The 27,379-nt window shown below is 36.3% G+C and overlaps 1 protein-coding gene across 1 annotated transcript in view; it reads right to left on the reverse strand.

Moving 5' to 3' along the window:
- Positions 1-27,379, reverse strand: part of ITSN1 (intersectin 1) — a 189,781-nt gene that overhangs the window by 132,419 nt on the left and 29,983 nt on the right. Inside the window, 3 exon segments of the mRNA XM_032472559.1 lie at positions 3,680-3,743; positions 4,747-4,839; positions 6,843-6,902. Coding sequence (XP_032328450.1) covers positions 3,680-3,743; positions 4,747-4,839; positions 6,843-6,870 — 185 coding nt within the window. The 5' untranslated portion in view covers positions 6,871-6,902.

Consider the following 27,379-nt stretch of genomic DNA (forward strand, 5'->3'; position numbering starts at 1 on the left):
TCTCTGGATCTTGTCCTTTCCCCTCTGCTTTCTTCTTCTCCCTCTCCACACTGTGCCAAGGCTGGAACAACGTTAAGCATGTAAGTTGCCAAAAGGATATAGAATATTGGCAAGTTTCCGTCCAGCTCCTTATTATTAAGACAATTTCTAGGAAGATGTATTGTCTTTGGCCACTGTTACAATTTGGCACTATATACACTGACTTGAATCCGTCCTCTGAGGGAGAATTCAGGTTTTCCTGTGTTCTTAATTAGAAACTGGATTGAAGAGATAAGTAGCCCCAAAGTATTAATAAGTTACAATTTAAAAGTTCATAAATTAGTTGAAACTGAAATATAGTTTCTACATGGAACAAAGTTATAAAGGTTTCTGACAGACACTCCCCAGCAGTCCACATCACTCATGTATTTGAAAAAAGGTCCAGAGCAAAGAAAGTAAGGTCCAGAGACAGAGGGAAACTAGAAACAGTTCCCAGTTCTCAATCCAGTATTTTCTTCTTCCCCAGATGACTGACACAGGGACTGCCTAAAATAAAACTTTAGACTCAAACCCAATCCTCTCTCTACCAAAAGGGGTATGGGCCTTTCCTGTGACCCAACTAGAAAAACCACAGGAGAACACAAGATGAGCGCAAGAGGGAGAAAAAAATGATTTCATTAGGTCAGCTGTTATTTATAAGTTTAAAAACCTAAGTTTGAAGAGGTGAAGTACTGCCCAGGCTTATAAAGTGAACAAGCATCAGAGCTAGTGCTGAACGACGGATCTCACTCGTGCTCTGCCCTGCACCATTCCGGCACCTTAGCGGGACATCTGTGGTTCATGAAACTCAAAACTGCTTTCCTGAGATATTTCTACGTACTTACTATATAGCACAGGGAACGATATTCCATTTCTTGTAATAACATATAATGGAAAAGAATCTGAAAATATACATATACATGTATAACTGAATCACTTTGCTGTATACCTGAAACTAATGTAAATCAACTATACTTCAATAAAATATAAAATTAAAAAAAAATTTATTTTGGGAAAAGATACTTAGAGGTGTGTTTTTCCCCCATAGCAATTCTTCTTTTTTTTTTTTTTAATTAAAGTACAGTCAATTACAATGTGTCGACTTCTGGTGTACAGCACAATGTCCTGCATATACATACATATATTTATTTTCATATTTTTCAATAAAGGTTATTACAAGATATTGAACATAGTTCCCTGTGCTATACAGAAGAAACTTTTTAAAAAATCTCTAATAGCAATTCTTGATGAAAAGTAAAATACGCCATCACAAATTTATTTGACAAAATGTCAGAGAAAAATTGAAGACAAAGAAAATTTTGGATTCAACCTAAGTCTGCCAACTCATTATCTTCACTGTTAATAAAAATTTTCCCTATGAAAAGAATAAGTCTGCAAAAATGACTTGGTATACACTGGTTTAAAAAAAAAACCAGTTTGGAAAACTAACAGCTGTCTTAATTGAAAAAAAGTGAAGTTTCCTAAATAATATTTTATTTTTCTCCAATATACTCATTAACATGTAACAATTTTTATGCTATTATTGACCACCTCCTTCCACTGGATTGCAATTTCTATGAAAGCACACATTTTCTCTATTTTGTTCACAGCTGTATTCCCAGCACCTGCAACAGTCATTGCCCCATAGAAGACATGTAATAAATATTTTTCCACTGTTGCATGAATAAATGTAAAGTAAGATGTCCTTGCAGCAGAGTATTCATTATAAGACTGCTTCCTGAATGAACCTTCACAGATTGGAAATACAGTATAAAAGCAGAATTCAGTGGATGAAGTTAAGTCTGGGAAAGGAAGTTCTAATGAGTGATCTTGACTCACTAGATAGTGTGAAACACATACCAGGACACAAAGCAAAAGAGGTTTAACACAGACATCACAAGTCTCTTGCATTGAGACTCATGCACTGAACCAACAGGTCAGTGCCCTTGTGTGCACATACGCATGAGTGTTCTCTTTCTCCCTCTCTCTCTGCATTTTACTTTATTTTTAAAAATAATTCCAAAAAAAAGCTGGTTATCTCATTTTTCTAGTTCAAAGTAGATCAGAAGTTAATACCAGAAGGGCAACACAGTTGAGACTGTCTGGCAGCCAATGTGCTGACAACCAGGAAAAAGAAAATAAAGCAGATACCAAAAAAAGCACAGGAATCTGGTAGGATTTAATTTCAATTCAAATATGCCCACACATAAATAATACATAATTCCCTATGAAAGTTTTGCTATTTCAGAACATACTTAATGATTTTCACACTGATGACACTTATAATCAAGATTAGATTACATTCTGTAGACTCTGCTTAAAGGCAACAAGGAGGGGAGGGTATAAGTCAAGTGGTAGAGCGCATGTTTAGCATGCATGAGGTCCTGGGTTCAATCCCCAGTACCTCCTCTAAAAATAAATAAGTAAACCTAATTACCTTATTCCCCTCCCCCCACAAATTAAAGAATACACATGATTGATCTACTACTTTATAGTACAGGGAACTGTATTCAACTTCTTGTAAAAAGATATAATGGAAAAGAATCTGAAAAGAAAAAAATATGTATGGATGGATATGTTTAAAAAATTAAAAAATTAAAGAATTAAAAAAATTTTAAGGTAACAAGAACTATATTAGTCTTTATTAATTTCCATAAAATTAAAAAATTTAAAAGTTGATGATTTAAGGGGACAACCAATTAGTTGGATAATTTAGTTATGTGGAATCCCCAGTCCCTGATGATGATATCAGCTACCTTTTGAGGGTTTTGTTTTGAGGACCTATCATGTGCCAGGGCCTACACTAAGTCCTTTATATACTGTTTCTCTGCTAATCCACTCAATAACCCTGTAAGGAAATATTTTAAGTCTTCCCATTTTCTAGATTAGAAAACTGAGGTGGGAGGGTAAATACATGTTCCAAATCATAAAGATAGAAAGTCATACAGTTGGGACTCAAACTACAAATCATGTGCTCTTTCAACTACGGCAAGTTGCCTCCCCAACACTAATAAGCCCAGGAAATGAAGTATTAACTGTTAGAACTATACATCGTGGAAAACTGTGGCTTCTTGGCAAAACAATTCAGCACAGCTTCCCAAAGTCGTAAACCTAGAACCCAAAACTGTATCTACCACTCTTCTCCACTTACTCTTTTTCTTTCCTGTGATTTCCAAAGACTGAATGCTAATTTGTGCTAGTTAATCAAGGAATTCAACAATATTTATTATGCATTTACCTTGTATAATGTTGTAATAAAAACCGGTTATTTCACTATTAACCCTCAAATATTTTCTTTACTTTCTTTTTAATGAAAGATACAGAACCATCACATTATAAAGCAAGAAATGTGGGACATTCAGATGAGTATGGGTGATGTGGATGAAGCCAAAAGAAACTGGTGGGAAAAAATCAAAATGTAGATTTCTCAACTGGAAATTCAAATTTATGACAGTGCTAGCTTCCTTGCACGTGTCACCACTTTTTTCTTTTTTAAGTTCCATTATCAGAAAGATACTTTTCAGAAGTATTTCTCTGGTAAGAAGTAGTGGAGTATTTAAGACTAGAGATATATGTTCTCCTACTGTAGCTTAAGAAATTGAAATTAGATATAACTGGACAATTTTATTTTACCTTCTGCTTGTATGAAGTCCCAACTTACCATATCTGTGCTAAAACAGGTTGAGGTAATCCAGATTGAAAAAAAAAGTTTCTAGCTTGATCACCTGTGAATTAAATGGAAAAAGTTTCAGAAGAAAACAGCAGCTGAGAGATATCCTCTTATGGCAAAATTACAAAAAGGAGGAGGCTAATAATCCTGTAAATACTGAACTGAATACATTTTGAAAGCCAAATGGTAAGCTTATAAGCAACAGTCAAATGAACCCAACAGCAATGACTTCAGAAATTAACACTTAACAAAAGTCACCTCAAAAAAAAACATACCATTTTGTAGAGGTAGACTGTCCACCTTAATCAATCTGCTGGCAACTAAGATGGTAACAGCTACACATTATGACAAAGTGCACCTACAGGATCCTCGAGAAACTGATGACCCATATGTCTACTTTATAGGAAAGTTCTTTGCCACTCCCAATCATCTACACTTCAAATTTTTGGTACTTTTAATATATTTATGAAGAGTAAGTAACAATGATTAAAAGACCACATCTATGACTAAGAGTTAATAAGCTAATGAGAACTATGAGACAAACACACACAAAAACAAGTCCCCAGGAAACCTACATCTCATTTTTTTTACTAAAGCTAATTCCTGAAGAGTCATCGAAGAGGAAAGACACTAGAAAGGCAAAGTACAAAAGAATCTTTAGGGACACAGAAATAGACAGATTCTTTTTTTTTCTTATGTTCAGAATCTGTTAATTTACTTAAGTTTCTCAATCCAGTTCAGGATCAGAATTAAAGAAGTGTTTTTGCTCAAGGACAACAGGCCAATGCTACATTACTTAAAGAATGTGGTCCATTAACCTTAACCAATTCCCATCAGTGATATGTTTGAAACAAGTGACCTGGCATCCATTAAGGACAGCAAAAAGGGCTTGAGTACACTGGAGGTAAAGCAACTGTGAAAATCCAGACCCCAGGCTAAGGCAAAATAGGTAAACTGCCCCCTCAGTCATATGTGCCCACCTTCACTCTGCATAAGAGATTTTCCACAGAAATATGCACTGCGATAAGTAAAAATGTACAAATACTGACTCCAATTACCAGTAATAAATCCAGATATTGGCTTTAAACTATGGAACTGTTGGTCATGCTTCGCTCTTTCCTCTACAGTTATGGCCCAAATATCCAGGCTGCCTACAATCCAAAGAAAAGACAAAGAATTATTCGAGGAGAAAAAAAACAAAGTGTGCACACACACTGTTTCCATAGTACTTTAAGATTCTGTCATTATGTTACAAATGATTTGATAAATTAACATCTGTTCATCCTTGGAAGTTATGAAGATAAAATTAGAAAACTAAGAGTAAAGCAAGCCAAAAAAAAAAAAGACACTGGCACAAATTCTTTTTTAAAAAACTTACCCCATATCCCTAAAGTTAGCAGGATTGTATGAAAATATAAATTAATAATCATCATTTATTTACATAAACTTCAGCAATAATCTAATTTAAAACAGCATTTTCAGATGTCCTAAATGCCCCAAGTAAAAGTTATGGAAAAACTGAGCTTCACAATTAGTATCTTATGAGATTCCCTAAGAATCTTTTTGGGGTGATAAAAATATTGAACTACTAGATTGTAGTGAATTTTACGGTACATAGATTATAACTCACTGAAGCTGTTTTTATAAATGGGTATCCTGGAAAAAAACAAATGATGGCAAAGTAAAGGGAAAGGGCCTTAGGTTCTTCTTCAGCGTCGGCTCTTGGACTGACCAGATAGATAATCTCTCGTTTGAGATCATCGTCACTGGAGTGCTAGGTCTCCTCAAATGAATTCACCAAAATACCTGTAGACTACATAGGTAGAAAGCTTCCAAAAGTTCAGAAATTTTCCAAAAAGGTGGGAAGAGGCAATATGTGAAGGGCAGTATGTGACGGTGCCTAGCACACAAGCAAAATGTCTAAACACTGTGTCTCCCCTCTCTGCAGGGTTTGGTATGACAGCGACAGGTGGAGCAGTGGTTCATTCAGGCCCTGCAAACAGACTTGCCTGACGCCTCCTGTGTGCCAGGCACTGCCTTAGACATTCGGGATAAAATGGTGCCTGAGACAGATATGATCCCTTCCCTCACAGGCCTGACAGCCCTGCAACTTCTACTGCCCTGTCAGAATTCGTCCCTGCAATTATAAACAGAAGCAAAGCCTTCAAACCAACAGACAAAACAAAAACAAACAAGCAAATAAAAAAAGCTTGCTCAGTAATTAAGTTGGGGACAAAAACAAAACACAAAATAAAACAAGAACACTAATGGTTTTGAAAAGGTGGCAGACTTCTGTACCAGCACATCACTTTTACAGATGTGATCACAGGGCTGGTGCTTTGTGCCGACTTACTCTCTTCATGATGACTAGGTTAGACAGCTGCCAAGAGAAATTCATTAACATGGCATGCTCCCTTTTAAAACAGAACAAAACAAAAACTGGGCCAGGAAGCAAAATCAACATTTAACACTTTCCTAATAATGTTAGGAAAAATTACCTGAAAAACACATCTTATGCAGATTGATGTTTCAAGCAGATAAACTAAAGTAAAAATAAAACAAACAAAACTGCCATGCTTTAAATCCAGTCTTCAGAAAAAGTATAGAAGAAATGACCCCGTCACTTGAAACTTGAACAAAATAAATTGAAAAAAAAAAAAAACAAAACAAAGTCAAAACAAACAAACAACAGCGATGGAAGGGGATTCACTAATGAAACAACTTAGAGGAGACACGTGAACTAACACAATGTGTGTCTCTTGTTCAGATCTTGATTTGAACAAACCAACCATACCCCAAAAAATATCTAAAGACTATCAGGGAAATTATAACAGACTTGATAGTTGAAGACATTAAGGACTTACTGTAAATTGTGTAGGTGTGATAATGGTATTGGAATTATATCTTTAAAAGTGTTATCTTTTAGAAACATACACAAGTATTTGTGGGTGATATGACCTGATGTCTGGGAGTTGCTCAAAAGAATCCAGACGAAACAATATTGGCCATGAGTGGATAGTCACTGAAACTTTATGATGGGTTGATTATATTTTTCCCTCTACATATGTGTACATCTGAAATTTGCCACAATACCGAGTTTTTAAAAATATGGTTCCAAAGTAAATGAAAAAAAGGGAAATCTTTTTAAACTTACCACCAAAAGGTGTTGGAAACTGAGCCATGGTTCTGTTACTTTCACCTTGCTAATCGACGCCTGTAATTGAAATGCAATATTTTAAGTTTATGAAAACCTCATTCTTAGATACTTATAAATCCACTAATGACTGAAGACTGATACCTGAGCTAGGGTATAGCACTGAGAATGAAAGTTACAACTAAGGGTTCATTCATTCATTCCTTGGCTGCACAGTTTCTCAGGGCCAGGTGCAGTGATGGGCACTGCAGAACGTAGATGAAAGACTCTTTCGCAACAAGAAGCTTTCACTCTGGTAACTGATAACAGCGCAGGGCAGCCTAGTCCATCTACGTGACAGTTATAACAACAGCTTTTTTTTTTTTAATATACTTTTTTTTGAGTTTTGGTTCTTTGTGTTTTTTTTAATGGAGGTACTAGGGAGTGAACCTAAGACCTCGCGCATGCTAAGCATGTGCTCTATCACTGAGCTATACCCTCCTCCCAACAACTGCTCTTTCTTTTTTTTAAGAATCAACAGAATGCAGTAATCCAATCATAAAGGACAGTCCAACGTGCTTACACATATTCAAGAAATCAATCTGCTCTTTTTAATGAGCACGTAGTACATGCTGTGCACTGTACTAGGTGATTTATAGTTCTTACCTCTTTCCGTCAAATCGCACCCCTATGACATAGGTACTATATTACCATCCCTAAATTACACACAAACAAAATGAGATCGGAGAGCTGAAGTGGTTAGAGCAATACCACACATCCGGTGACCAAGCTCGATTTGAGCAGGGGCAACAAATTCCACGTAGCCTGTGTTGCACTCATGAAAAACATCGTCTGCGATCGCTGCTTAAAGATTTAGAGAAAGGCCGTAAACAATGCACACTGTATTAGTGCCTGCCCAGCACACCAAACCCAAACCCGGCTCAAAGATCCTCATCAGGCATTATTTGTTCATGAACAGTCAGTGTGAAACCAAGCCAGTCCTCTTCCTCAACTAAAAAATTCAAACTTAATATCTTTCCTTATGCTTAATTTATCAACATGATAAATGTACACAGTTAGAAATGAATAATAGTCACAGAAAAAAATTAGATAAATTTAGAACTAAAAAATGACAGTCCCTTGCCCTAATACTCCTCAATTTCATCTGTCCACAAAATTTTAAATTTCCAAAAGCTCCTTCTTATTCTCAACTATTTATTCCTAGTGTTCTTCCCCTCTCCTCCCTTTTTAAAATGGATACAACTTCTTTTATTCTTCTGCTTTTTTTTAATTTATTTTACTCTTAGTTTACTTCTGTTTCTTGCATCATTTGATTCCTTTTTTGTTTGTTGGCTTGTAAGTTGTTTTGGATCATTCTTTCACTTTTGAGGTTTTCCTCTTATTATCTGGTGATCATTGGGTGCACCTTCATATTTAACAATGAGGCACTAAAAGATGCTCAGAAGCTGGGAGTGGATGGCAGATTTGTTGACGGATGAGCTTATTCATATGATGATCAAATATATCCAGTCCTTTTTCACTGGAAGACCCCCTAAGGTTAGTATGTAGAGGTTTTTTTGTTTTTTTTATTGAAGCTATTCAACTAGATGTGGTGGTTCAGCTGGCTTCTGGGGAGGAGTGGAGAAAGGCGAAGGAGATGAGAGGCCTACACTTCAGTGGGTGGACTTGGATATAATCCCTTTATTTTCACCCCTCTAGTCTGGAGCATCTGGTCTAGTGCTCTTTCTATCTCTCCAGGAAGACGGGGACTGAAGTAGTCACCCATCTGCTGGGGGTGCAGGAAAGAATGGTTCAAAAGATCTGGAAACAGACTTTTAAAGAATTTCCATTTTCAGTTGGAAAACTGGCATGTGCCTTTGGGAATGCCAGGAACCTCCAAGCATTCTGAAGCCTGGGGCAAACTGGTTTGATCTCATCTTTATCTGTAGGCACTAGGTTATCCTCCTCTGAACTCAAAGTACCACTCCTTTCCAAAGTTGGAAAGTTGGATGATTTATTACCTGATTTCAAGATTTACTATAAAGCAACACAACTGAGACCATGTGGGATTAACACAAAGGCAGACATACCAGGTCAATGGGACAGAAGAGTTCAGAAATAAATTTACACATTTTTGGTGAATCCATTTTTTGTAAAGTGGCAAAGGACAAATCACTGGGGAAACAATGTCTTTTCAACACACAGAAGTAGATCAACTGGATATCCATGTTGGGGGGAGTGGAAAGAAAAGGAAAAAATAACAACAACAATAATCAAAAAAACCGCTGATCCTTACTTCACAAAATACATAAAAATTCATTAAAAATGGAGCAAAATTTTGTACTGGCCAAATTTAAAACAACATAGTTTCACATTAAAAAATTTCTAAAAGATAGAATATCTTCACGACCATGGGCTAGGAAACAATTTCTTAGGACACAAAAAAGCATAATTTATTTAAAAAAAAAAAAAAAAGAGAGAGTGCAAAACTAGGCTTCACCAAAATGAAATGTTAGCTCTTCAAAATATGCCATTAACAAAAACAAAAAGGCAAGCCATAGACTGGGAAAAAAATATGTGCAACATATACAGCAGACAAAGGAACTGTATTCAGAATATATAAAGAACACTTACAACTTAAAAATAGTAAGACAAGTAACTTAGGAAATTGATAAGAGATATAAAGAGACACTTCACAAAATAACTCACAAAGATGGCCAATAAATATATAAAAAGATACTCAACATCATTAGACACTAGGGAAACTAGACCAAAGTGATGTGCCACTGTATTTCCACTAGAATGGAGAACATGGAAAAGACTGACCACACCGTCTGTGCTGGCAAAGATGTGGAACAGTGGGACTCTCAGGCACTTCTTGGTGGGAATGTAAAGTGGTATAATCACTTTGGAAAACAGTTTCATCAAAAAGTTATATGGCTACCATTCGACTCACTCTACTTCTATATATTTAGCTAACAGAAATGAAAAGTCATGTCCACAGGAAGATTTCTATATAAACATTCATGTAGGCTTTATTTTTAAGAGTCAAAAACTAGCAACCCAAACAACTGATGAATAGATAAACAGTGATATATCCACACAAGGAAATACTACTTAGCAATAAAAAGAAACCAATTGTTGCTATAAGCAATAACATGTATGAATGTCAAAATTACTATGCTTAGTGAAAGAAGTCAGGGGTGTGTGTGTGTGTGTGTGTGTGTGTACACACACCCAGTATGATTCCATTTTTGTAAAACTTTTTTTTGTAAAATTTTTTTAAACAAATTTCTAGAATTTTTATGAAAGTGTTTTTAAAAATTTTTTTACAAGAATGTTAAATTAAGGAGTTTATAATTACCTCACATGACTCAATAGCAAAATAACAACAACAAATTTTAAATGGGCAAAGGACCTAAACAGATACGTTACCAAAGAAGTCATACAAATGGCTAACAAGCACACTGAAATGGCGCTCAGCATCACTAATGATCAGAGAAATGCAAATCAGAAACACAGTGAGATATCACCTCATACCAGTTAGGATGGCTACTATCAAAACGACATGGGATAACAAATGCTGGCTAGGCTGTAGAAAAGGAAACCCTTCTGCACTGTTGGTGGGAATGTAAATTGGTGCAGCCCCTATGGAAAATAATATGGAAGTTTCTCAAAAAATTAAAATAGAACTACCATATGATCCAGCAGTCCCACTTCTGGGGGTATATCCAAAGGAAATGAAATCAATATCTCAAAGAGATATATGAGCTCCCATGTTCACTGCAGCATTATTAACAACAGTCAAGACATGGAAACAACGTAAGTTGTCTGTGGATGGACAAACAGATAAGGAAAATGTGGGATACATATACAATGCAATATTATTCAGCCTTAAAAAAAGAAGAAAATTCTGCCATTCATGACATGGATAAACCTGGAGGACATTTTGCTAAGTGAAATAAGTCAAACACAGACCAATACTAAGGATCTCACTTACATGTGAAATCTAAAATCATTGAACTCACAGAACCAGAAGGCAGAGCAGTGCTTGCCAGGAGTTGGGGGTAAGGAATGAGAAGACTTGGTCAAAGGGTACAAACTTTCAGTAACAAGATGAATAATTTCTGGGGATCTAATGTACAGCATGGTGACCACAGTTACTACTACTGTATTGTAAACTTGAAATCTGCTAAGAGAATAGATTTTAAGTGCACTTACCATGTACATAAAAAAAAAGGTAACTATGTGAAGTGTGGATGTGTTAATTAGCCCGATTGTGGTAATCATTTCACAATGTATACATATACTGAATTATCATGTTGTATACCCTAAATCTATACTCTTTTTATTTGTCAATTATACTTCAATAAAGCTGGGGTTAAAATGAGTTTATAATTAAACAAAATAAATTATAGTTCACTGCAAAAATCTGTGTATGAGTGTGTGGGTGGAGAGAGAGAGAGAAATGTAAGTAACAAATGATAATTTGGGGAGGTAATTATGTTAATTTATTATTGTTATTATTCATTTTTTAAATGGAGGTACCAGGGACTGAACCCAGGACCTTGTGCATGCTAAACACTGCACTCTACCACTGAGCTATACTGTTAACCCCAACAAATAATAATTAACTAAAACTCCATTATTAAATGCTTACTACTACACCTGACCCATATTAGCCAATTCAGCACTATTAATAACCCTATGGGTTAAACAATATTACTATCCCATCTTACAGATGTGCAACTAAAGCTCAGTTTACATACAGATATTAAATGACAGAAGAGAGTCAGTCTGGTTTCAGTGCTAATGTATATAACCTCATACTTTCAGAATTAAGAAGTTAATGGGACATTCATGAAGTAGTTAGCCTAGTAAACTAACCAGCGTGGAGCTGCAGGGTGAGGAGTGAGGGGATACTGTCCCAAGCAATAAAAGCCTTGGAAAACAAAACAAAACCAAAAAAACAAAGAAAGGGAAATCAAATGTGTCTGTTTTTTTTTAAGTGTCATAGCAGCACAGAGGAAACTGAATGGGGGAAATAAGTTTAACAGAATTTTGCCAGACAAGTTCAAAGAGCTTTTACTTCTCACACAAAAAAGTAAAGTGTAAGCATTTACCAAGTAAAAGGTGGAAGTCTTATTTTTTTTTAATCTAACAGAAAGCCCAGAGCAATTGAAAAAAAAAAAAAAAGTGACTGAAGTCACAAGTTCTACCCATATGATAGGATTTCAGCAGGGTAAGGTGGGTCACCTACACTGAAAACAAACAGAACCCCGAGAACCTATCTAGAGGTAAACAGAGAAGGGTGTTCTTCTCCCTAGGGTGCCTGGCCACACTGCTTGGGGAGCAGGGAGGCAGGACTGCTGCCCTGGAACAAGTGCTTCTGGGGGATGATCTGTTCTTATAGACAGTGAAGGCAGCCACCATGCAGACAAGCGCGCCCAGCATTTCTGTATTAACAGTTTGGTATTTTTATTTCCCGTTAGTCTTTTCTCTGCAAATACACAATTGTTTCCTTCTTTTGCACACTTTACATTATACATACTTTCCCCAAGTTATTAAAATCTTTCATAAACATGTTGCAGGACTTATATTAATTTTTAGAGTGGGGCAAACTGTCCCATATTTACATATAAAAAAAACAGAAAAACATTCAGACTAAATATTGAGCAATCCAGAAATAGGTAAACAGTAGTTTGAAAAGTTGGTTAAATGTTAGGATTTTTCAGCCAAAAGCTAAAATATATTTGAGAAAAGTCTTTAACCTTGATTCATTTCAGCTTCAGAAAGGAGAGCTAATTACAGAAAGTTATAAAAATACTGATTCCTAGTTTCAGTATTTATATTAAAATCTCCAATGTTGATGTATTTAATGTAGATCTCTGTAAATGTATATTTATAAAATGGGTAGGTCGCCCTTAAAACAGTATTACAATGTTATTTTGCATGATTAACATTGTGTTAAAACAGGTTTGTTATTTGATTTAATATATTTTGCCATCACAAATAAAGGGAGATTAGAAAATATTAAATGATTTTTTTAAAAATAAAAACACAAAACATGTATAATTGGTTTCTAGCACATAATAGTAAAATTAGCAGTTAAAAAGGCAAAATTTAATCATGAGGAAAAAAAATTTTTAACTCAGTTATTGGCATAATTTAAAATTTTTACTTTATAATAATCAAACTATTTAAAACTTCTTTAAAAACAGGCTATGTAGTACTATTCTGTCAAATTTCCTGAAAGTCTAAAAATTTTCTAATGTATTTTAAAATTAAGAGGAAAGGACAAATACAAAAACAAGTATCGAGACGAAATAAGGTAGTTCAAACTATTCATTCACAGAAAAATGAAACTTCACAATTAGACGCAATCCAAATTAGCAGAATTCTAACCACCAAACAGGGCTAATTAAGAATTAATGCCCTAAAGACCAAAAGGAGATTATGAACATACATCATCTGTTTCTTACTTAATTAATACCCAGTCCCTCACAAAAATCTTATAATCTTCTTATATAAATAAGGAAAACGAGCCCCAACAATTAGAGACAAGCAAAGGTTACAAGAGGGGCAGAGAGCCAGGCCGTGCTGGGGACCCTCTGCCGCTCGGACCATGTTGGTGGACTGTTAACCAGAGAACACCTGGTCTCAGCATTTGAAGACACGCTTGGAGAGAAGGGATCTTATATCAAACGGAACATAGTAAGTGTATCAGGCTTACATTCTGCCTCCTATTCTCCGTAAATTTACAGCATTCTGACAGTTCTAGATTGCAGGCAAATATGCCACCAGAGAAAGGCAAGCTAGCTAGACGGTATCAGAGGCCAGAGAGGTAAGGAAACAAGGGACCTATTCTTCCCCATATTTAAAACAGACTTCATTTTTAGCTTAGATTTCAACAGGTCTCTTGTCTACACCCAGTTCACGGTGTCCTTTCCCCTTATTCAAGATAATTTATTTGAAATACACTTCCATGGTACTAAGGCAATAAAGTTTAAATTTCTTATGAAGAAAAAAATTTTTTAATTTTGTTGGAAAATTGTTCAAAAGGTTTAATTTTAGGTTAAAGGATCTAGAGGATAGGAAGGTACAGAATAGAAATTTTAAATTTCTGGAAATTTGACATCAGTGAAACATTGAGAAAGAAAGGAAAGGAAAAGTGTTAAAATGTGGACAAAAAAAGAAAAAATATTATTAAGAGCTTAAAAGATATAAAAATACTCTTAGGAATATATAAAAGTACATAATACACTCATATCATGATATTGTCTGATAGTTGAGAGTTGTGGGGGTCTGATTTTTAGACATCGCTCTACCCCTATTCACCCCTGTTCCAGAACAAAAATTAAAAGGAATCACAGGAAACAAAACAAAAACCCTATTGTCTCTACATCTCTTACTTTTAGAGGCCTTTACATCTCCCAAAATTCAAAATTAGAAAAGCTTAAAGAGGGAAAATCAAAGGAAATCTCTTATTTAAAAAAAAAAAAGTCTGCAATAAATGAAAAACAGCTAAAAGAGCCTGTTTCCCCTGCTTTATAAGCACATCTTACACCAGATCCCACTCCTGTGAAAAATGAGCAGGAGGTGAACAAAAGGCAGAAAGTTGCCCTGTAAGATTACACATAAAGGCTGGATGTACACAAAGCTCTTTTGAAACACAGAGAAAAGGTACTGAAAGCCAAACAATAAATGGACAAAGGAACTGACAAATCCCAAACATACAGCCAAGCTGATCAATGCCGAACTGTCATGTCTGGAGTCATGGGCCTCAAATGTAGCTTCTACGTGTGCTACTGTTTGAAGTTGAGCAAGGTGACCTGAAAGGGATGTGCAGCTTGGTTTACAAATAAGATTTTAAAACTGCATGAAGGGTGAGGAATCCAATAAAAAAAACAGAGAACCTTACTACTAAGTTCAAAGAGACACTGTCAGCGTTCTGTCTAAAATGCTGTAGTGAATACTCAAGTTGTCCTCTCAAAAGAGAACAGGCAAGCCTTCCAGACTGTTGTTGTTGGGGGAGTAAGGGGTCGCAGGGGATGGAGGTGAGAAGGGGAAGGGTCAGCAATGACCAGTGGCCAGCAATCACTGTCAGGCCCAGCTGTCAGCACATCGCTTGGCAACACTCACTGGCATTTCAAAAGACTGGTCCATTTACTCCTGCTCACTTTCCACAAAGAGAAAGGCCAGGGTATTCGCCTACAGAGCTCAAGGAGCAGATTTTGACCCCAGTTCTTCTAAATCACCCTTCCTTTAATATTTGCAATAAGAGAGAATTTATCAGGGAGCAATAAAACCAAAACGTAGCTATAAAGTTGAAAAATGAGGGACAGCAAAACAAAGAGACAGAAAGGCATTTCTGTTTTAGGAGAGAAATGGAAATTAACCAGCCCCTCTCTGAAGCTTATTTCCACCTCTAGACCACCAACTAACTGCAAAGTAACATCTGAAAAGTAAGCTTGTCTTACTTTTAACCATAGCTTGTCTAACTTTTTTAAGAAATCAGATTCTACAGCACTATAGGATAGCTATTCATAAAACTTTGATAAAATAATTGAGGGACTTTATTTCTTCCAGAAGGTCCCATTTTCAAGAGGGTCATTAAGAATAAAATTTTATCACAAGGTACTGAAAGCTGAAAAAGTAATTCCCGGAAAAAAACAGATTACCCCAAACCAAACAGCAAACAATAATTTTAAGAATCAATGAGTGGAAGAAGGGCACTTCAGATTTTTGTTTTAAACAAAAATTTAAGGAATTTCAAGATCATCAAAAAAATTAATGAAATTCTATAAATTTGACCTATTATCAACTCACTTTTCACTTCCTTCCTAAATAAAAATAAGTGGCCAAAATAGAAATTTCACAAGTAATTGTTAATACTTATCACTGTGAAAAAAAATGTAATGAACTAGGTAATGGGAGAACAAAATGTTGTCCTCTGTGTCATGTGGATAAATATGGTCACTAAAAAAAAGGAGATGATCTTAAGGTTTTCTTCCAAATAAAAATTGAATTTTCAACACATTACAAGGCAAATGCACACTTAAAAGAAAATATTAAAATAACTTCCATGTTACAGCACAAGAAATGATGTCACACTTAGTCTTAAGTCAACACAGTGTACTAACTGACTACTCTCACCTTTATCTCTAGGCAATTAACTTATAAACCTCTAAACACAGGGAACAACCAAGCCTGATTTTATCAGTTTGGCTGCAGGAACAGTGGTCATGGTTAGGCAGAGCAAAATTTTAGAGAAAGCCTCAGTTTTAGAAAAGAAGTAAAAAAACTACCTAGAAAGCACTGATTGTGCAAAACAGCACTGCAACACTGAAAAGAGCAAGAAAGCAGGAAGGCTTCCTGCCGGATTTTTAAGCCTGCTTTGGCAAAAGCAGTTCAACAGCTGCAACCAGAGTTTACAGATTACAGTAAAGAAGAAATGAAACATACGCATGCTGTACAGAAAACCACCATGCGCTAGTATTGATAAAATGCTCTACATTTGAATATATTCTTCAACATTAAATTGGCTACATGTAAGCCTTGAAAAGGAGATCTCTGACATCTTCACAGATGTAGTGCCACAATGGGCAGCAATGACAATTAAACCAACTCCTGATGCCAGCCAGCAAGTGGAAACCTCAAGGGAGATTTGTTTTAATCTCTTATTAGAGTCTTCGCTAAGGACTGTTAAGTGTTTGCCCAATCAGGAGAAAAAGGAAATCTACATAGCTACCAATTGATAATCTGATCCACGCAAAGATGCCGGCTGCCTCCTGTTACAGTTGAAGATTATTTAAAGAACGGGCGAAGTCCAAGGGAAAAGCCCTACTGCAACGTCACTGAAAAGTCACCGAGTGTCATGAATGAGAGTAAAGGACAATGCAGTCATTAACAAAAACCAACTGTGCCCTGCTAGTTGACCTAGAGGACTTCTATGCAGGACAAGATTTATCACCACTAGGAAGTTTTAGGACTAAAAAAACTGTTCAATAACATTAGCATCACTAAAACGCTAAACAGACTGCAGCCAACAGAAAACCAGAGCATCTGAGAAGGCAACAGATACATGATTCAAATCTTTAAGTTCACTTCACTTGACTGAATTACACTGAAATATATCTAAGCCTGAGAAAAAGGAGAAAAGCTGAAAAGAATCCTGGTCATCATTTACTCAATTGAGGATTTCACTCAATTTCTTTAAGTAGATCCGGTTATACCATTAAGGTACAGAAAGGAATCTTGGAAGTGTCTGTGATCTGGAATAAAATTTAAAACGAAGGAAACCTCAGACTTTCTCAATTTCATATTTTCTTTAAAATAGTTCAACTCTCATAATATGAAAAACTTTGTAGAGCCCAATTTTATTCTCAAGATGTAAATTACAACTCAGTTTATCTAGAATTACAATTCAGGCACATAACATAAAGTTGACTGCATTTAATTTCAATATTGTGTAGTCCAGTAGAGCTATTAAGCTTCACAACTCCAAATAACATTCAAAAGATTTTGAAAAGATAACTATTGCTACTGAAGGGAAGAAAAGTTAATTCATTCAACATGCAGTTCATTGATTAACATTCATCTATGTGGATATTATAAAACTAATCCTTTTATTCCCTCTCTGACAAAGCTTTTCTTATTTCCTTTACACCCCAACCTTTAAAATGGACCTTAAAAAGTTTTCGTCAAAGGGAATTTTTACTTGGAAATTTAAGCCAATTTAATTAAGGTCAATCCAGCTTGGAAAGCTCACTACAAAGGAATGAAGTAAAATCTCAAAATAAGTAAGTTTATTATTGCAGATTTCCAATACTAATAATAGTACAGCACACATAGCCCATTGCTGGTGGGGGGATGAACTGTTACAGCTCTTCTGGAAAGCAATGTGACAATCAAGAGTAGGAAAAATATTCTTTACCCACGTAACCAATAATTCAACTCCTGGGAATCTGCCCTAAGAAAATAATCCAAAATGCAAAGATCTATGCCCACAGATGTTTACTATGACTTAATTTTTAACAATTAAAAATCGAAATAATCTTCACCTAAAACTTGTACAATAATTCATAGTTACTACTTTCAATACATTGTATCAAATGAGATAACCCATCAGACTGTGAAAGCCTGGAGAAAAAAGCTACCAACCCCATCAAGAGAATAAGAAGCTACTCTGCAGAGTAACTAGCAAGGAGTGTGATTTAAATTAATACCTGTATACAGATACACAGGGAACAGCATTCTAGACTAGAGAACAGCACCAAGGGTGTGGGCAAAGCACCATATAAAAGTGTAAAATGCATCCAACAACTAGTCAACACTTCTGAATGGCGAGGAATGGAAAAGGGACGAGAGCATAGAAGAGATGCTGCAGCGAGGAGGGCAACCCAGCAGTGGAGGGTCACCTCCAAAATGTCTTTCAATCTAAGGAGCCTTGTTTTCACTAAAGGTGGCTTCCTTTGGACACAGTCCACATAAGCAGCAGCTATACAAACTATTTAATTTTAAATTTTTATTTTCTAGAAAGTTGAGTAAAATCATACAAAAATGGTCATACTCATTACCATTTAGAAAACAGCCCATTGACAAAGTTGCAAGATAACTTACCCATACTCGAAGAGTTCTGCACAGAAATAGATGGATTAATGTTTAAAGTTACCTTTTATGATCAGAATATCTGAACCTTTATATTTTCTTCCTTCTGTGGTTATATTTCAACAGGTGACATCCAGAAATTTGACTGAAGAATGTTATTCTGAATATATATATATATATATATATATATATATATGTATATGTATATATATAATAGAAATGTATATAGAGAGATGAATAATCACACTGTCTATGTGGAATTCTAACAAAGCTGCTGGTTTTTAAACCTCATACTTCACTGCAAGCTGAGCATGCTACTCCAGGGGAAATCATGGGCATTACAACAGCACTGACAGCAGCAAGACCACAAGTCATTCTGAAAAAAAGGCAAACTTCTACTGATTCTCACAGTAGGTGAGGCAGCACAGCCAGAGAACGATCAACAAGTTTGAAGTCTGCAGCTCCAGAGCATCCAGCAAGCATCCAGCTCTGGTACTTACTGGCTGTGGACCTTGTGTAAGTTGTTTAGACTATTTCTAAGCTTTAGATTCTTCATCTGTAAAATGCAGGTAATAATAGTACCTAACTCAAAAGGCTCATAATGACAAAGATGCTCTCCCTGACAAACTTTAATCAGGCTCCTCTGAGCCCTCTTCTGGCCTAGCTTCAGCCTTGGACCTGCCCCATTCTCAGTCTGCCTAGCCCAGTTTTAGCAAGAATCCTAAGTCAGTTTAATGAGAACCTCCCTACCCCTGCTACCTGATCACATCTGATATCTGATCAAGTTCCTCATCTCCAACTTTGATGTACAAGTCTTTGGCCTGCCTTTAGCAAGATTCCAGTTTGGTCGGTTCAGCAAGAATCTCCCTACCCTTGGTGTCTCCTCTTGAGTAATTTCCCATCCACTGACCCCGTTGCTCCTTGGCTATAAACCCTGATCCATCCTCGTTGTACTCAGTTGAGCCTGGTGTCTCTCTTCTACTTCAGTAGTCTTGAATAAAGTCTTCCTTACAATTTTAACAAGTGTCAGAATAATTCTTTTCTTTAACAAGGGGAATAAAATGAGTTTTAATGTAAATAAAACACTTGGAACATTAACTTATGCACTTCTGTTCACTAACAGTAAACATTAAAAAAAACTACATGTTTAAACTCTACATAGTTCAACTTAAATCAATTAATGGCTATTTATTATATAACAGTTACTCTGATGAACATAAAGATCCAAAGAGAGAAAGGTATGGGTCCTGCCTCAAAGAGCTCACATTTAGAACAAAACCGAGAATCACTCTGTATGTCCTTCATACAATGATGGACGACAGGTCAGGGTACAAAGGCAGCAAAGAAGAGAAGCCGATCAACTCAGTGTAGTAGAAAGGTCACCAGACAAGCTTTGAAGGGTGAAGGGAAAGTTGCAGAATCACTTTCTGGGTGGAGGGCGAACAAGCAGGAGGAAAGAAGTCATTCAAAGGGCAAAGGTGTGAGGGTGGAGTTGAGACTAGACCATATCCCACTGGCACTCAGGCAGGGGAGCTACTGAGATTTAACAGGAATGTGTCAGGACCAGATTTACCTTTTTCAGTTTACTTTTTCCAGTTTGCCCCTCTGCAGCAACTAAGAAGCTGGATTTGGGAAGGTGGCAGCGTAAATCCAAATAAACACTAATTATGTAATTGGCAAGAAAATGTAGACACTGCCTATCAACAAGTACAAAACTGAGGAGGAAAACTGAGCGCACAGTTTGTAGAAAAGCACCAAGGGAAAGAGATCCAAAATAAACGTCAACATTAGGCAACCATAAATATTTTATTTACTGTACAACTAGTACAGATTGGTAACTACTAACTAGTGAACCATTCTTACGAAAGAAGTGAGTTTACACCCTGCAGAACTCTACCCACACTCCCTCTCTGTCCTCCCTTCCTGATCTGGCTAACTCTTCTTGCTATTCTAAACTTGGGCCCCATGTCTTGTTTGGAGGCTAGAATGGTTTGGGTGGCTTTCCTCTATTGTTCCCTTTGCATGCTCTAAGCTTAGAATTAAATCCAGTGTAAACTCTTCATCTGTTCCTTAGACAAGACCAAGGTCCCTAGAGAACAAGGATTTGTTTCTGCATTTCCAGCATCTGTTACATGGTTTGGCTTATGAATGATACACAATGTGTACTGAATGAATGGGTCTTTGAATGAATGAATGACATAAATACTGAGAATTCCATGTGATCCCCCTTCCACCTTCAGGGGTCACCTGCATAAACTGAGAACTATTTAAGGAGTCTTTCCCCAGTCAGATTACTGATATTGTATAATCCTACAAATGTTCAGGAACCAATTTCAATTCTCCAAAGTGATAAATACCAAAGTAAAAACCAAATATTGATTGTAGAAGTTCCAAGGAATACAAATTATTCCAAGGAATAGAACAGAAATGAACTCACTTTCTTACAGTACTATATTAGCCATGCAATTTTCAACTCAATTATCTGGAATTACAACAGAAATACGCAAAACATAGTCCAACTAATAAAGCTGATGCTTAAACATATGCTTTTACAAGAAAAAAAAAAGCTATGAATTAAAACACTGATGACTTTTTAACTTAGTATTTTAACACAGGCAAGGTAGCCTTTTTTTTTTTTTTAAAGATAAACCAGGCTATTATGTTCTAGAAATTTGCTATTTTGGAAGCAATAATCAAAATGCTTAGGTTTCTCTTTATCTGCACATAGCACAAGTTTTTCTTAGAAAGAATGTTCATTTATTTGGTCCTAAAATCAAATAAACCCAGTTTAACATCAAAGGCTTCCTTGTTTATTTTATTTATTCAGTACTAAAGTATGTTATCACTGTTTCTTACGGACCTTTTAAAAGCAAGGAGGTTGTCACAGGATGCCAATTTAAGTTCTATGATACAATGAGGGCCACTGACAACTGGCCCTACCTATATATTTGGAATGCTGCCCTGAGCAAGTCACCTCACTTCTTAAAAGTTAATTCATTTCCAAATGTAACAGAAGCCAACCCTTTGAGTAGGTCAAATAACAATGTAACAAAGGAGACCACCCTGTGAGAAAGAGGAACCTCTCTTGTTCCCTAAAAATGTACCATCCCAAAACCTCAGGCTCTCCAGTTCTATAAATTCAGCAGCATCAAAACCTAAATATATCACAGATTCTCATTATGTGAAAATCTCATGCTTAGATATGCATTCCAGTGAGGCTGGGAAATCCTTTAAGTAGTACTAAAATTAGAATTTTTCAACCTTAACTAATACAAAGTTGGCCAACTACCGTTGGGACTAAAAGAAAATGAGTATTCCGCAAAATATACGTGAAGAATGTTCAAACTTTTCCAAACAATACAACCCAAACCAGATAAGGGGAACAAGAAGCACACAATGCAAGCCCAGAAAAACTGAGGAGTCTAGTGACATCACAGATCTGCTCACTCATTCATGCCACCTAACGTGAAGGATCTCATTCTGACTTTATTAGACAGCACTAAACTTCCCTGCAGTAGTTAGCCAAGCAGATCATCCATCCGGAAATGTAAGATATAAAATAGTGGGGGTGAGGGGAAACAAGACAAAAATTGCATTCAAGACCACCAGGCAGCAGGCAAACAGATTCAGACTACCCAGGCACAGACAGTGAAATGTACTGTAAACAGTAACTCTACGCTGAAAGGGGAGAGGCCAGAGGATACACAGGCGAGCACTTAGCACAGTTCAATTGCCTTGCCATTAACTGAGCCATCTATCCAGAATCATCACTGTGTACTAAAAATAGGACACAAGATTGCTTCTGTAGCATCCCAGCTGCTAAAAATGTTAAGAGAACAAATTTCAAAACATGTAGCAGAACCTGTACTGGGAAAAGAGAGAAATCAGTGTATGCTTCTAGCGTCAAAAACACAAATCAAGAAAAATAAGATGTTAATAACACCTTGCTTTTATATAGCACCTATCTGTGAAGCAGCACAAATATTTTTACAAATTAAAAAAAAAATCTAATTATAGGACTTCTAACAACATCTCTGTGAAATAGATGGAATGTAAATATAATTAATTCTGTCTAGCTACTGAAGAAAATAAGACATATTTAATCATACTGCAAGTTAGATTCCCAATCTCGCTCAGTCCAGCACTTCCAGCATCCCATACAGCCAAGTCACCTGTTACCCTAGGGACTGTAACAAAAGTAAAATACAAACATGAACCCCACAGCTTTATATGTGCAAGAACTAAACACAAAGAATTAACTAAGTCAAAATTGGTTTTAGTTTTAGAAGGAAACCAGTTCAAGTATTCTATTTAATCTGTTGAATCTACTTTTGTTTAGAAGTCAAGAAACTTTTATGATGATTACTATTAAAGCTAATTGAAATTTAGAAATCATAGAGAAAAGTAAAAATTCTGTTTCTCACATCCTTCAATATAAACTGACAGTTTTATGCCTCCTTCAAAGGACAAAAGGAATTCAGCTTAAAGTGCAAGGTGAAAGCATACAAAAAGGCACACTGGCCTGCGAAACCAATAGGTTTAACAACAAAAGATGAGTCAACCAACACCTGTAAATCTCCAGTACTTGAAAGAATATTTTATTTTGACTCAAAAGAGGAATTAAATTGTCCTACTGATGGCCAGGAAAAGAGATCACCTTTAAGTGTTTTATTTGTGCTTTTTAAAAGCTATTATTATGAGGTAGCTTTAAAAGCTAGTATATTATTACAGTATTAAGGGGCACTTCCTAAATATATCCAACATGTCTATCTTCTCACAAAGCCAAGTCCTGGTGAACTAATTCTTTCTTCCTTTCAATACTATGTAGATAAGGCACAGCCAAAGCAGTGCAGGATGACTAAACCTGAACTTGCTACAGGAATTTCCAAACAGATAAGAACTTAAGAACTTGCAAATACGTGCCTATTTGAAAGACAAGAGAAACTTGAAGAAAGTTTCCAGTGAAAATATGAGCTCCTTTCTCAAAAGGTAAACTCCTCAATACAGAGCCTGTCTCCTTATAAATTCTATTCAGCCCTTAGAGTCTGTGCTATTGCCAAGAGGGAAAATGGCTTCTACTGTCATTATCAAAAGCAATTCACTTTAATGAAACGATACGAGGTCTAGAATTTGCTTCAAAATCTAGAGTTGGGATTGGAGGGATGGATGAAACAAAACTGACCAAGAGTTAACAGTTACTGAAGCTGGGCAGTGGATATGATCTCGGGGTTAACTACTCCCTTGACTTCTATAGCTGTTGGAATTTTTCATAATAAAAGGTTAAATAGAGAAAGAGAAGAAATCTAGTTTTAGAAAGCAAATGCCTCTCAACTAGCTGATAGTGAAAGAGAGTAGGACCCTGTGGGCACCCCTAACCCTTATCTCTGGTTTATAGAAAAGCTGAAGTCTCGCAGGCCTCCCTGAGTCACAGAAGAGCAGGCTCAAGCAGTTGATTAGGACAAGCCTGCAGGCACTGGGGGGTGGCAATGGCTCTAACCACCTATCTAGACAGCTGAGATTACTGCCCCATTTCCCTTTAAAACTTTCATGGCTGAACAGAATCTTTGGAGATGGTTTTGGGGGTGGGTGGATCCACCAGATCGCAGGCATTCTGATTAAAAGCAATTTTCCTTTTTGTTACCAAGGCTGTTGCCCCCAGGATCATACCGTCTTCTCCCCTCCCTGTAATAGAAACCAATTACTCTTATCTAAGTCTCAGGGGGCAGCTGCAGAGAAGAAATAAAAACTGGTTAGAATCCACCCAGTCCAAGATGGTGAAGGATTTCACTTCCAGTAGACCTTGAGCCTCATTATATGCTCATTGTAATATATTAACATGCTAAATGATACACCCACCAGTGCCATGACAGTTGATGATTCCCATGACAACAACAGGAAAAGCCCATACAAGAACTGAAAAACGCAAACAAGGACTGAGTGGCTCCATCACACCCAGAAGGAGGACATGATGGCAGGAGCCTCTCATCAAAGTCCATGTGGCCCAACCCGGGCCGGAACCGCCGCCCATCTTAGCTGACAGCTCTCAGCACCTCTTCCTCGCTTTTCTTCCCTTCTCTCTGCTGAGCACTTTCCTTTCATTTCCCCTTCTGAGCAATAAAGTGGCTGTTCACTTCATCCCTCTGCCTCTGCTGTGCAAATTCTTTCACAGCCCATGGCAAGAACCCACACTTTGGTGGGCTTCCTAATTTAGGGGTCCTTCCATCGCTAACAGTAGCTTATAGAAATACTTAACTGAAAATTCAAGAGGAATATAATACAGTAAGAATTATTAAATTCTTTATAGTTATAAAACTATTAGGATGAACCTATGGTTTTTCTGTTGTTCACACAGGAGTGAAAGAATAAATTAAGAAATTACCTCTCTAAATTGCTGTTTTCTCCTTTATATACAGTCATTGCAATTAAGCCTGATTAAAAAGAATGGTCATTTTTTTTTCTTCATCCTGACAAAAGACACTCTTTACAAAATAAAGGAAATTATGAGATACCCTAGGGAAACTGTTTCTATCCCCAAATTGAGGCTTTTAATAAAGTTTAGCAAATTTTAAGCTATCCTTTACATCAGTTACCAAGACCTAAGCTTAGATTAAACTAAATTAAGCTGATTTTTAACATATTACTTTAATCTTGATAACAGTCTCATAAATCATGCTAATCCATATTTGGAAATTTTCATTCTTTTAAATTCTGCTAAAAACTGCAACACAAAAGAGACCAAAGCCCTGATGTCTTTTATTCAACAGAATCAGTACTGTGATAAGGACCATCAAGTTCACTTTAGCCTTCAGAATTGATCTGAGACACTTGACAACCAGGATGAATGTCTGACCTGTGAGTTAACCACAATAATGGACACTTTTCTTAAAAGAGAGAAATGTTAAGATTAGATAAGCAATCACATGGAAACTCAAAGTTATCACAGAATCACATTTCTTTAAGAAGTTATCAGCACTCTCTCAATGCAGAGTTTCCCGAGATACCTTAGTAGAACTGGGAAAATTACAATCGAGGATGGGAACCGAAGAATAACTTGCAGGGCCCACATTAGTCTCAGACGTTACGTGATGGTTCTTTCTCCTGCTTCCCCTCCCTTTCTCCTTTTGATCTGGGAGCTTTACTCAGAGGCATCTGCTTCAACAGCAAACATTCTGATTATTTAAACTGTCGCTCTGCACACATTCCTAACCTATTTGGCAGAGCAGACATTTCAAACACGGACAACAACTCTGACAATTAGAATAGAAAAATTCACCAAAAGTCAGAAATTGGTCACTGAGTTCCCTGAGTCTATATTTGCTATTTCAAAATATTTGGAAATTACATTAAGTCCAGAAATATTAGAAAGAGTTTAATAGTTTGGTTAATCATGTGATCTATATGGTAACTTCTAGCACCCCAATCAGATCCCTTTATAAAATGGACACAAAAAGTATCTTTTAGTAACATATAAGGAATTCAGCCTCTGCATTCCAGGAGACAAATCAGTTCTCAGATCTACACTGACACAGCAAATATTTCATGCATTCTCCTCAGCAGGGTGGATTTCCAGCACTCTGAGGGGCCGGAAGATTCAAGAGTCAGCCATGTTTCCAAAGCTTAGAGGGAAGATGATTAATGATACAAAAGAACAAGGCACAGTGAACTTTAACGAAGGGCTGCTTACAAAAGATCCGTTGCTAACTGAAAAGTGCTTCAACCTTACATAAAGAGGGCACTCAATACATAGGTTCAAGCAGGGGCGACCTTCTTGAATGACTCCCATTAAACTTATCTAGCACATCAGTCACAGAAAGATAATAGGACTAAAATCAACATAGCATCAAATTTTTAACTTTCCAAAGACTGAAAACTCCAAGATATGACAAAGTGATCTCTGAGTAAAAGACGAAAAAGACAAAAAAAAAAAAAAAAAAAAAAAAAAAAGAAAACTTGATGTTCCAGGTATTGATTACCTAGTCTGAGAATCATCTTATTTTTCAGGCCTTCTCTCTACCTTTCATAATTCTTTTGCTCGTCTCCATGCTTGCTGCAGTGAACAAGAAATAGGGTTTAACTTTCTTGACTGAGTGAAGAGTTCATATGGAGAAGTACAGAGTCGGGAAGAGAGAGAGAAAACAAGGGGAAGTTAAAATTAATCTTACAATACTCATTTACATCATCCATGACCCTTACAATTATTGACTCACAACATTATGTGTTAAGCAAGAGATACTGCAAAAAGTAGAAAAAAAAAGTTATCACAATACAACTATAAGCATGGACAAGGTTCCAAAACTATATGGAGAAAAAAGGAGGAAAAGAAAATATAGTGGGATATTTAATAAACATTATCAGTAGTGGTCCTGTGTAGCCAGAATAGAAGATGATCATTTCCTTGCTTGTATTTAATGCACATTTTTCAAATTTTCTATAATGAATATGTAGGTCACTAAAAAACAATATTTTGGTATGGCAAAAATGACCCCCAAAAAAGCATTTTTTTTTTTTTTTTTAGTAAAAGTAGATTTATTCAGAGAGATACACACTCCATAGACAGATTGAGGGCTGTTTCCCGCAAAAGCATTTTTCATTTAATAAATAACAGGTGTAATTTATAGGAAATGCTCTATAAAACTGTTTCAAGCTAAGCTGCAAAAGACACAAAGATAATTTAAAAAAAAAGACTTTCTTACTATTGTTAGGTCTTTGTCCACTAATCCAACAAACATTTACTAAGCAGTTACCATGTATTAAATCCACTGTCTGCTGAGATCCCCAAAAATGGTGATGAAGGTACACTAGTAAATTCTCACTACCAAGGTGCTTGAAAACGTAGGCTGCAAACCTTCCTGCCCCACCTCCAACTTTAAACACCCTCCAAAAACCTAGGAAACCTTTTTGTAATGTCACTACATCCAAAAAAATACTGCAACAGCTAGTGTTCTATT

Source organism: Camelus ferus, chromosome 1 (assembly GCF_009834535.1).
Source record: "Camelus ferus isolate YT-003-E chromosome 1, BCGSAC_Cfer_1.0, whole genome shotgun sequence".
NCBI classification, from domain to species: Eukaryota; Metazoa; Chordata; class Mammalia; order Artiodactyla; family Camelidae; genus Camelus; species Camelus ferus.